Raw genomic sequence first — 12,601 nt, 5'->3', positions numbered from 1 at the left:
ACACTTGTGCACTTGGACATTATGGAAACGCGTGTTTTATTTGGAACTGTTTCTGGAAGAGCGGTAAATGTCCAGCTGAAAAGATGATCCCGGGAAGGTTCTGCATCGGCGCCCGAATCCCTCGATCCCAGAAGTGTCGACGGACATCAAAGGCTTCGCGGCGTTCTCTTCGGTTTCTCTGCACGCGGGGGGCCTCTGACGTGCTGACGTCACGTTCCCCCGCAATCGGATGTAGAGCCGCTCGCGCTCATCTCGCTAAATGGGGCGGATTGCGGTCCGTTTTCATTTCAAAGCTCGAGGAAGAGTGAGAAGCAGTTTCTCCGCTCAGCTTTGTACACTGCACGCGTGTGTGTGGAAATACACACACAGTAACGCGGTATCTGCCGGGGCTCCTGCTCTCTCTCCGACCGCCGCTCCGCTTCTCCTTCCTTTTCTCTCGAGTCCACGTCTCACTTGAAGGGAAACGAGGTAAAACCACATTAAATGGCGTCACCTTGTGGCCGAGGCGCGAAGCGACGCTGAAATCGCCACACTTTTCCTCTTCTTTCCCACTCGAGGGGTTTGTGGGACACCTGCAAGGAGAGGCCGGTGACACGGCGGTGTAGGAAAGAGTCATATTCATCACGATGTTTACACACACACACAGAGCATTATTCACACTTCCGCTGTTGTCCAGGCAAGATAGAGCTCACGTCCTGAGACGGGGCCGAAGAGCCGCGAAGAAAAGCGCGAGCGAGGATGCGGCAGCGTCCACGCACCTCCCCCGCTCTCGTACCCGGGCCCCTGGGTCGCCGTGGGGGTGCGGAGCCGAAATGCGCTGGCGGGGGGACTGGAACCCACAAGCACAGAGAGCCACAATCGCAGCACTGCAGCGAGAGCTGTAATCGGAGGACATTTGTTCATTTATGCGACGACGCTTCCGTTAACTTAAGGTTCTTAGTTATTCACGCAGCTGGGTTGGTACCTCGCTCAAGGTGGGATCTGAGCGTGCGAACCTGCAGCCTGAAACTTTGGATGCAAAGTTCTCTGCGCTCGCCTTTTTCCTTATGCCACCTAACCATCGGCCCCCGGGGACAAACATAGGGTTACACCGCTTACAGTCATTTACCCCTTTATAAGCGCAGGGTACGTATATATATTTTTACTGTATCTTCTCAGGGAAGTCCCCTGATCAAGGGTACTGCGGCACCTTCACACACCAGCTTTAGCTCAATATAAGTAGGGCCACGTGATACAAGTGAAACAATTATTTGTCCTTCCGCCGCAGCGCTTTTTGCGCAAATCCGCAGCCCTCCGTGTAATGAGCGACTCTAAACGGAGCTGAGACTCCTCCGCTCCGCCAGGTGGCGCCAGTGAGGCAGAGGCGAGCGCGGAGGTCCCTCCGGGCCGCTAGGGGGCGCCGGTCCAAGGCGGGCGAGGGCGGCGCAGGCGGCCATGTTGAAGCGGTGTGTGTGAAGAGCGGCGCTCGGAACGCAGAGGAGCCGCAGCCCGCCATTGTGTGGAAGCTGAGCTGTACGGAGAGACAGACAGGGGCCCGAACGCACGTCTCCTGCGCCGCCGCACCGACTTTAAACACCCATAACTGTCCGAATAGTTTACTAGCGCGCCCCGGGGGGAGAGAAATGTCCGCCAGCAGCCTCCTCGAACAGGTAAAGACGGGCTCTTTTTAAATAAAAACCGCAGCGAGACGTAGCGCCGGAGTCACTCGGCGGGACTGTAGCGCAGGAGGCCGAGCGCCTGTGAGGAGCGAGAGCCACCAAACTCTTCATCTCTTTTATTTCTCTCTTCCTCCTCATACCTGGAACCTTCATGAATCACCTGGACCCCATCCAGAGACCGAAAGGCCAAGCGAACAAAGGTGAGTGCTGCGGCCGGGACTGGAGGCCGCGAGCCCCGGCAGCCCGCGGTGGTCAGGCCCGAGCGAGGCCGAGCCTGAGGCCGGGCCTCACGTCACGCGGGCGGCCGGGGCACCGCGCTGCTGCTCGCGCTACTTCTGCTCCCGCCGCCGCGCGGCCTTTTCGCCCCGCAGCCCGTCCGGCCCCGGTTCTGTCTGGCCCCCCCCCCGGTCGGTCGTCCGTCCGTCCGTCCGTCCGTCTCGGGGGCTCTGGGGGGGGGGATTCGCTCGACGCTGTCAGTCAGTCAGAGTCAGTCACTGCGCCGCGTGTGGCTCTCGCGCTGTGCCCGTTCAGCGCCACAATGATCATTGTTACTCCGGCTTCTTCGTGTCTCTCAGCCGGGTGTGAAGGTTCAACAGGAGCTCACCAGAGATGGGGCCTCTCAGGCGTGTGTCACAGCAGCGCTTTAACTTTAAGCTCTTGTTCCTTCGCTTCCGTTTTCCTTTGCCCCTTCGAAGTCTCGAACCCTGGGCCTGTTCCTCGGCTCCGTCGGCCGATCCGCATCGCGACGGGACCCCGGGTGGGGTGGGGGGTGTTTGGGGACATCACCCCGGCCTTAAACAGTAACTTATCTCTTTCTTGTTTCTAGTCCAAAATGGAGCTGTGAGCCAGAAGGATACTCTGAACGATGATGAATTCGAGCCCTACCTGAACCCTCAGGGCAGACAGGTGAGTCTTCGTCACTCCGCATATTAGCTGCGCTCACACCTTTCTGTTTTTATCTTTGCTTCCGCACACACTTCCTGGGACTTGAACTAATAGCCTGCGTGGCCTTTATAGCAGATCTACTGTGTTTCCTTTTCCTCATCCCTCAGTTTGACACACACACACCCACCCCCCCCCCCGTAAAGTGGCTTCCCTCGGTTATCGGAGAGGTGGCACCCTGCTGTTACACGCATTCTCTAAGGGAAATCTGTTTTATCGCTGTACAAACATGGTTACGCGAAGGAGCTGGGCACCAGTGAAAATCCAGGTGGTGACCACGTTCTAGTAGCTCTGTTTTATTTGACTCTGCTCTCCGTTTATAATCGGTATCCTTGGACAACAGTGGTAGCGGTATTTGGTAGCAGATAAAGGGGATCTGCTTCCCTTTGGGAACCCGGATCTGTGACGTGTGGGTGCCCTGAGCCTGCGGCTCAAAACCATGCGTCTTAAGTCCTGACAGCGAGCCCCATCCCACCTTGGTCAACACACAGGTGTGAAAACTCAGCACTCCAGATGACACTGTGTTCTGGTGCTGTTCTGCCTCTGAACAGGTGACAGTGTCCTTGGTGTCGGAGGTTGTTGATCATTTGATCAGATGAGTTTAGCTCTCAGTAGAACTTTTGCTCCTGTCACTTGGTATTAGTTTGCCAATTCATTAAAAAAGCACACATGCAGAATATGGTCCTATAGGTATCCCTTTTGCATAATAATTTGAAGAAATTTCCAGAACTATGTGCAGCTTGCTGACCAAACCCAGGCTGTAGTGGTCTTTCTGGGCTTACTGATGGAGTCCAGCTAACGGAAGAGCTGAGCACAGCCACTTAAACGGGGTGCACGTAGCTCTGGTGTCGCTGTGATGCGATGATGTCTTCAGTCAGTGTCCAGTTGGCCATTTGGCATGAAGGCCTTTCTTGATGTCCAAAGTTGAGACGGAGGTCCAGCCTTCAGTATGAATGATTCATTGGTCCGAGGAGAATTAGTTCTGGCTCTAAATCCCATGGGGCTTCTTCTTGCATGAAGCGCCTGGGTATTTGTACAGCATAAACGGCACCTATTAACTCAATGGAAGAGACTTTCATTTTCTGAAATGAAGTGCTGACTCCCGAGTCGTTCTGTTTGAACAGAGCAGGAATGTGCACCTCCAAAAAACAGTGCAGGAAAATATCGCGTTTCCAGTCGCTCTTATGTGGGTGTAGTTGTTCCATTCCCCAGGCCATCGCTGCGAGGTGGTATCTTCACTACCTTTGGGTTATAAGGTATACTTATAGCTTTATAAAAGCATTTCTATTACGCTAGTTTGTATTCAACCGTCTTGTTTCTTCTAAGGTATTAATTTCTTTGCTTTACGCCTGTGTTCAAGCACTCTGTCACAGCATGAAAAGAGCGCTCTATAAAAATAACTGTTCAATTAAATTGATCGCCTTGTGGTGAGACGGTGCAGGGCCCTGGATTGCTCTGTTTGGTGAGATTCAGCCACACTGTGTCGCTCTGCCAGTATCTCCACACGGCGCTCATTGCAGGGTGGGAGCAGTTAGCAACGAGCAGTTTCCAAGGCTCTTATGTGCCCTTCCCTCTTTGGGGTGCCCTCATGCCACAGTGCCACACTGAGCTGCTCCCTGTCTACATGCTAACAGTTATTCCCTCTCTTCCCTCAGAGCAATGCCTATACAGCCATGTCCGACTCCTACATGCCCAGTTACTACAGCCCTTCCATAGGGTTCTCCTACTCCTTGAACGAGGCGGCTTGGTCCACTGGTGGCGACCCCCCCATTCCCTACATGGCCTCTTATGGACAGCTCAGCAACGGGGAGCATCACTTTCTGCCGGACGCCATGTTCGGGCAGCCGGGGGCGCTGGGGAGCAACCCCTTCCTGGGGCAGCACGGCTTCAATTTCTTCCCCAGCGGCATTGACTTCTCTGCCTGGGGCAACAGCAGCTCTCAGGGCCAGTCAACACAGAGCTCCGGCTACAGCAGCAGCTATGCCTACGCTCCCAGCTCCCTGGGCGGTGCTATGATCGACGGACAGTCCCCGTTTGCTGCCAACGAGCCCCTCAACAAGGCCCCTGGGATGAACAGCCTGGATCAGGGCATGGCAGGCCTTAAGATTGGTGCTGGGGACATGACCCCCAAGGTGGTGGGTTCGGGGCTCCCTGGGGGGCCCCTCAGCCAAGTTTCTGGTGCTCCCAGCATGCCCCCCGTCTCCATCGCTCCGGTGAAGCCAGCCTCCTGGGCCGACATTGCCAGCAAGCCGGCCAAACCGCAGCCCAAGCTGAAAACAAAGGGCGGAGTGGGTGGGACTAACCTTCCCCCTCCCCCTATCAAACATAACATGGACATCGGCACCTGGGACAACAAAGGGACTGTCCCCAAGGTGTCTGCCCCCCAGCAGGCTGCTATTCCCAGCAATGGGCAGCCACCCAACCAGGCCTCCCCCCAGCCTGGTGTCACTGCGGCAGGTGCCCAGCCGCTTCCCATCAGCAACGGGCAGTTGGCACCTCCTGCAGGCCAGCTCGGGCAGCACCAGCAGCCTCCAGTTGTCCAACAGGGATTGGCTCAGCCACCGCTTCCGCCCGGCCCGCCTTCCGCCCAGCCGGCGCCACCCACCCGCTGGGTGCCCCCACGTAACCGTGCCAATGGCTTTGGGGACACTGTGTCAGGCGCTGGGCAGTCACCCCCCAGCTCTGGGGTGGGCGGAGTGTCTATGCCCTCTGAACCGCACCCGGTCCTGGAGAAGCTGCGCCTTGTCAACAACTACAACCCCAAGGACTTCGACTGGAACCCCAAGCAAGGGCGCGTCTTCATCATCAAGAGCTACTCGGAGGATGACATCCACCGCTCCATCAAGTACAACATCTGGTGCAGCACAGAGCACGGCAACAAGCGGCTGGATGCTGCCTACCGCTCGCTGGGCGCCAAGGGTCCCCTCTACCTGCTCTTCAGTGTCAACGGCAGCGGCCACTTCTGTGGCGTGGCTGAGATGCGCTCACCTGTGGACTACAACACGTGCGCCGGTGTGTGGTCGCAGGACAAGTGGAAGGGCAAGTTTGAGGTGCGCTGGATCTTCGTGAAGGACGTGCCCAACAGCCAGCTGCGCCACATCCGCCTGGAGAACAACGAGAACAAGCCGGTGACCAACTCGCGGGACACGCAGGAGGTGCCTCTGGACAAGGCACGACAGGTTCTCAAGATCATTGCCAGCTACAAGCACACCACCTCCATCTTTGACGACTTCTCGCACTACGAGAAGCGGCAGGAGGAGGAGGAGAGTGTGAAAAAGGTAACGGCTGCCTCTGCACACACTGGAGCAGTCCGTCAGGCGGCAGGAAGAAGGGTCTGTTGTTTGGACCCCGGTGTTGTTCATGTACGTGGAATAATGTAAATTAGTTGGAGTAAATGTGTATGTGTGTTAATGAGACCTCGGCTGAAGGTCAGTAGGTTCCATTTGCCTTTGGTGCGTCGCAGAAATTGTACAAAAGTTTAAGCCGACTTCCATGCAGTGTGTTTTGCACGCACACACGTGCTTGGCGCAACTCAGGGCTTCACTGATTTCATCTCCTTTGAGCCACATAAAATTGCACTAATGTAACTGTTGTTCATGCCAAGTTGCACTGCTTCTGCTCCAAACTCCAACAATTTGAGATCTTCTGTGAGTTTGGGGTTGTGTGGGGTATGAGCCCATGTCAGAGTTAAGTGATGAGCATCCCAGTGTTAGGACTGATTCTCTCTCTCGTTTCTCCTGCCCTAACTACGGGCTGTAAGTCGGATCTATTGTGTGGAATGTAGCAGCGCTGTGCCGTGTCGCTGAATGTTGAGAGGAGTGATTTATATAACGGGCGGCGACACGGTGGAGCAGCCGCTGGTTCTTGTGCCTCACAGCACCTGGGTGGTTGAACTCCTCTGTGTGCTGCTGCCATGTTGTCTCCGTGTTTGTGTGCGTTTCATCCCACAGACCAGTCTTTTTCAGGTAAAATGACTAAATTGTCTGTGTGTGTCTCTGTTACCCATCTATACACCTCAGCAGTGTAAGTTGTTGTACGGAGTTCCGTGTATCTAACACTAAGTGCCTTGGATAAGTTAATCACTATACATCACTTCATAGAAAAAGGACCCCCCATAACACTACAGAGTTCATTGGAAATTGCTTTGAAGAAAAGCGCCTGCTAAGTAAATATAAATGTCACTGTTAACCTGCAGTACAGTATATTTAAGTGGAATTTGTGTTGACAGCCATGTTGGTTGTGTTTAAGGGACTCAGGGTTACACGGTATCTGTACAATATTAATGGAGTAACTGGGAGCAGGTGTGGAACATGGGGATCACTTTTGCATAAACCTTTTTTGTGTCCCACACATAAGAGCAGCGCAACAAAGAGAATGGCCTGCTGTGTGTGTGTGTGTGTGTGTGTGTGTGTGTTCGGGCTCTGCCATTGGGTCACATCCTGTATGTTGAGATGTTAAGACAAAATCTGTTTGTGGTCAGCTGTCTTTGAACTTAAGAGCAAAAAGTGTTGACATTGCAGTGCAGCTTGAACCACTGTGTGTATACATGTAAGTATACAGTGATTCCACCACAGGGGGAGAGGCAAATGTTGGCCTGGTACCTGTCGTGTGTGCATGTGTGCGCACTGCTAATGTCTTTCCTCACTGGCTGCCAGTACGACACTGGGACAGGTCCATTTACATGTATTTATTTAGCAGATGCTTTGCTGCTGCTGCTGTGCCACTTCTGGTTCACTGACATCCAGACTTTCTGCATGTTTGCTTGTGGAATTTGCAGGTTGTTTCCTGGCACCTGACCCTTGACCTCTTCTACCCCTAACAGGTTGAAGTTCAGGGAAATGACCCCTACACCAGTAACCCCAGCAGGAGCCATTACAGACTGCAGGTAATAGCCTCATTTCCCCTGCAAGATGTAAGGTGTGTGTCGGACAGAGTGGAGTTCTGTGTTTTGCATGCGCGCAGCCCCCCCCAAAAAAAAAAAGACTGAAGTTGCACCATTTCTGAGAGAAGCTCATCTGCACAGGAACATCTCGTCTGCCTGCTGCGTCTGCCATTCACCACTCGTTTGCCTGTAATCAGACCTCTGGGCAGCATGAAAGTGGAACAGTTGGTCAAGGGTTCGCATCCCTTTGAGTTCACGTGATTTTGGTGGGGAACAGAGAATCGCAAAAGTTCATTAGCGGTCGTTACTGAGGGTTCTACTGCCGCCAGCGTGGTATTAAAGCTCAGCTCTCACAGGTGAATCGCAGTTATGTGCGCCAGGATAACTGTGTTTCTCTGCTCGCTCGCTCGAGTCCGTCATGTCCTTGTGGCGCCAATTGGAAGCGGCAGCTCTGATGTGTGATCTGTCTTGTGTCCCACAGGATCGCCAAGGACGCGTCAAGTAATGGCGCCGGGCCGTGGCTAAGGACTGCGCTGGCCCCCACCTGTCACCGCCGCTCCCCACATGCAGATCTTTTCACAATCCCAGAAGGGGGAAAATAACCAAGGACACAAATGGAAAACAACAACAAAAAAAACTAAATGAAGACTTTCTTGATTTCTGTTGACTTTAAAGACTTACTTCGAACTTATAGTAAAAAAGAGAAACGATTATTCATAGGACTACAAAAACTTAAAAGCGATTCTATAGCATCCTTAGGTGAACCAGTCGTTTTTCTTTTTGAACCCCACCCCCATTTCATTGCATCTTTTGTTGTTTTTTCCTCATTTTTTTTAAAATGATCCTGTTTTTACAGTCCAAGAGCAAGACTTTACTTCCTTACTAAAATCTAGAGTGGAAATTTTTAGTGTTGACAACTAGTGTGACCAGAAGGGGCAGTTTTTTTTTTTTCTTTTTTTTTTTCCTCCCCCCCCCCTTCTTTATTTTGTGCCTCTGCCAACCCATTCCCACCTGTGCCCTGCACCCCCCCTCCCTCCAGACCTGCTCCAAGGAAACTTAACTGTGTGATCAGGACTTGGTGTAAAACCCCTGCATCCCCTACCTGGTCCAGTGGATTTTGCATTGTGGGTAGTCCAAGAACTGCAGTTCAAAGGTCATTGTCCTCAAATATCACCACTTGCCCCACCCCTCCCCTCCCCTTTAAAAAGAAATGGATGAAAGCCAATGAATGTTGAGGTTCTGAGTTAATTTTTTTACTGTATTGGCAACTTGGGGGAAGTCAAAGTGAAGAGCTGTTCAGTTAGTCCTGGTCCTGTATGATTTTATAGTGTATAAATGGACTGTGTTCTGTCTTTTTGGAAACAGATCTTCTCCCCTCCTTGAACGAGTCTAAATTGTTGCTACGGGCTGCTTTCTTTAACCATTTTTGTTTCTTCCTCTGTTTAAGTCAACGAAGGGACAGGCGTGGCTCGTCTCCTGTTAATCAGTTCAGCGTAATAAATGTGATATCATACTCAGCAAGACCCCCTGTGTTCGGTCCCATTGATTGATGCTGAGCTCCACACTCTGGCCTTCGTGTTCCCCTGGAGACGTGATCATCTTGCTTTTATCCGTCTCTCACACGTCATCTTTCAACATCTTGACCAGCTTGACCATACCACCCAAACCTGGAACGTCCCCCTTAGTGCACCAAGGGCTCATGCTGTAACCGCTGGCTGCGCCCAGTGTTCTGATGAAGGTGATGCACTAAGGAGACCTTTAACAGGTAACGCATCTCATCTAGAGATGAGTGAGAATCAGCTGAAGGTTCCTGAGACACCAGTGGGTGGGGATCGGCGGGGCCAATGAAACGCTAACAGCGTTGGTTCGTGCTCAGTTCACAGCAATGGCCAGACTGCAATCTGGACCTTCCGCAGGTTTCAGGGCGTTGACCAAATGTGCTGCTGCAGTGAGCCTGTGACCCTCCAAACAGGCTGAGCTCCGAGCAGGAGACAGTCATTGGTTGTAGTTTTGTCAATTGGCTGGTTGATTGGTCTGAATACACCTTCTGACAACACAGCATCAGGCAAAGTTTGTAACGGCAGAGCTTGAATGGTAACGGACTTGTGTGTGTGTGCGTGCGCAGACTGATGGCGCATCTGTTGTCCAGTCACTTTCGCTGTTTGAAAAACAGCCATATCTCTTTCTGCCCCTGACACACACACAGACGTACCCTGTGCCACCTACAGGCTCAGTAGTAGTGTGACATGGCAGGAATTTGAATCCGCATCTGTGAGTCTGGGAGCTCCCGTCTTCAGGTCCTTGCTGACACTACAGCTGTTGCGGTCCAGGTCGCTGCACATGAGACCTGAGGCGCCAATGTAAACACACCAACTGCAGCTCGAAATACTTCCAGGTGTTCCAAAGTAGGCAAATTGGAGATGTCTTTGTGCACTGTCTTCACCAGCAGACAAACATTTAGGGCTAAAAGGATTTCTACACAGATTGTGAACAAAGGCTAAGGTGGAAACGGGCTGTTTGCTCGCACCCTGGACTCCGGAGGCTCAAAGTGCTCAGCGCTGGCCGTCGTGGAGAAACTGGTCATTAAACAGGCAGAAACTTTTCAACACCCCTCATGAACCAGAGTCTGAAGGTGAGGAGCAGGAGCCAAGTCGGTGACATGTGGATAGGGAAGGAAAAGGGTTCGAACCAGTGTCCAAGTGTCCGGCTGTCCCAGTGGTGGAAGGTTTTTGAACCGACCCACAAATCATGGCCCAAACTAGAAATGGGAGGTCAAAGGTCACCATGGAAGAGCTGCAGAGGTGCATCAGGGCCCAGCACGAGGACTTCTGCATGATGCAGGGGAGGACGCAGGACAAGAGGCCGCTGTCCAGGTGCGGCACCTCGCGCTCCAGCTGTCGTGGAGCCGGTGCTTTCGCCAGAGCTGCTGTTGGAGCGATGTATGGATTCGTGGAGAGATGGATGGAGCATAGGCCACTGGCCTGAGCCCGGAGAACATGGCGCCTTTGACTTTTGCGTTCGAGGGAAGCCGGTCGTTTCCAAGAAAGGAGCGGAAGCGAAACGGCGGCGCTTCGGGAACAGAAAGCAGAATGTGAACAAACGCACGAACGGCACAAATGTCTGTAATACAGAGCTGAACGTTTCAGCTGTTTACAGGCCTAAAGTAATTGTGCTGGGCTCAGTGTTACTGTGCTTCTGTAGGGTGAAATGTGGTAAATATTTTAATGTAGTAGTTTGATACATTTCAGTGAAAACAAACACTAATAGTTGAGGTGTATCATGCAGGACTTCAAACATTTTTTTTTTTTAAATTTTTTTTAGTTTGTCTGGTGGCACTTGAAGCATTAGCTATTTTTGACCTGTTTTAATCAGCAATTTAATTCCTTCAAAAGAGCTCTACTTTGTGTTCGGTTGCTGAGGGTGTCAGGAGGGAAACGCACACAGGAAAGTGAGCACCTTCCTCAGTCTTAATTTATTCTCCACTTGGAGCCACTGCTTTTAGACCCAAAGGTCGCAGGTTTGAATCCCGCCTCCATCTCTACCCTTGAGCAAAGTACTAACCCTAATGTTGAATTTTCTACGTCACTTGCTGTAGAGATTGTAATACATGTTCTGTCCACAGGAGGGCGCTGTCTGTAGACTAAGGGAGCGAGTAAAATACGAGCGCAGTACAGTGCTGGATGCCTTACCCTGTGCCCATATATTCATGGGCAGAGCGTTTTATTTTACTCATTTTTTATTTTAAGGACGCTGTCGCTCGGCCCAGAGGCCTGTACCCGTAGACCGAAGACAGCGTTATGGCCTAGTGTCACGGGTAGAGGGCGACAAATTGCAGCTTTGCACCTTCGATCTAGTTCTGACCTCCTGCGGCTGGACACGTGACCACGCTGAGCTCGTGCACGGGCCGCACGTGGTGAACACGCTCATATGAGTCCTTGTGCAATATATATCAACTGTTTGAGTCCATTTTTTATACGAGATTGTGTTTTGGATGATTTCAGAACTACAGAACTCGTTTCCGCTAACAGGTGGTGACGTCACCGGTGCCATCTGTAGTAACGTCAAGCCTGCTGGCTGGTAGAGAACGAACATACACCAAGGCCAAAACAGGATCTGCTACTGTCACACAAATGTAGAAGTGAAAAACACACACAGAGGGTAGATGGAAACCCAGTAAAATTTCAAAACTGCAAACCAGTCTCCCTCCTCTCCTTCCTGCCTTAAACTCTAGAGCAGGCGGCCTGTGATCAACTATTTGAATTCCTCACCCGGAACCATCCCCGGTTGGCTAGAGCCGCCTCCCTCTACTCAGTCCTCATCCTCTATCTGCCTGCAGCGTCTGACAGTTAACCACTGGATTCTACTCTCCTCTTTTAGTTATCTTGGGATCAAAGGAGGGGCACTAAGATGATTCGAGTCCTACATATCTGACAGATCCTATCAAGTGGTCTGGCGGAGCTCTCGTTCTTCTCCTCTGCCTTTTAGCTTGTGTCGCGCAGGGCGCGGTATTGGGTCCTCTTCTTTTCTCCATCTCCACCTTCTCCATCTACACCTCCTCCCTCGGTCCGGTCATCACCTCCCATGGATTCAACTACCACTGCTAGGGTGATGATACCCAGTTCTTCCTCTCCCTTCCCCTGGGAGCATCAGACATTTCCACATATCGTTGCCTGCCTGTCGACATTTCTGCATGGATGTCTGATCACCACTTCCAACTCAACATCTCCAAAACAGAGATTCTTCACCTCCCAGCTGGCCTGTCCTCCTGTCATGAACTCTCCATCAAACTGGACAACTCACTCGTGTTCCTACCTCCTCGGCTAAGAGTCCGGGAGTGACGATTGACTCGAGTCTGTCTTTCTCTCAGCACATCGAAGCCACAACCTGGTCCTGCAGATACATCCTGCACAATATTCGTAGGATACTTCCCTACCTCACAATTGACTCCGCCCAACTACTTGTCCAGGCCATGGCGACATCCCGTCTGGACCCTGCAACTGTCTCTTGTGTGGCCTTCCTGCTACTGCCATCAAACCTCTACAGCTGATACAGAATACCGTGGTACAAGTTGTGTTTGACTTGTTGAAGTGTTCCCATGTATCTCCTCTTCTCATTTCTC

The 12,601-nt window shown here is 52.1% G+C and overlaps 1 protein-coding gene across 1 annotated transcript; it reads left to right on the top strand.

Moving 5' to 3' along the window:
* Positions 1-1,419: 1,419 nt before the first annotated feature.
* On the top strand, positions 1,420-9,005 carry ythdf2 (YTH N6-methyladenosine RNA binding protein F2). The gene is made up of 6 exons (XM_018734562.2): positions 1,420-1,649; positions 1,834-1,858; positions 2,485-2,564; positions 4,256-5,878; positions 7,423-7,485; positions 7,964-9,005. Exons 1-6 carry the CDS (start codon positions 1,623-1,625, stop codon positions 7,985-7,987), a joined length of 1,842 nt encoding a protein of 613 aa, XP_018590078.1. The 5' UTR covers positions 1,420-1,622; the 3' UTR covers positions 7,988-9,005.
* The last annotated feature ends 3,596 nt before the right edge of the window (positions 9,006-12,601 follow it).

This window comes from Scleropages formosus, chromosome 15 (genome assembly GCF_900964775.1).
Source record: "Scleropages formosus chromosome 15, fSclFor1.1, whole genome shotgun sequence".
Classification (NCBI taxonomy): Eukaryota; Metazoa; Chordata; class Actinopteri; order Osteoglossiformes; family Osteoglossidae; genus Scleropages; species Scleropages formosus.
This window is presented reverse-complemented; position numbering and strand designations above follow the sequence as displayed.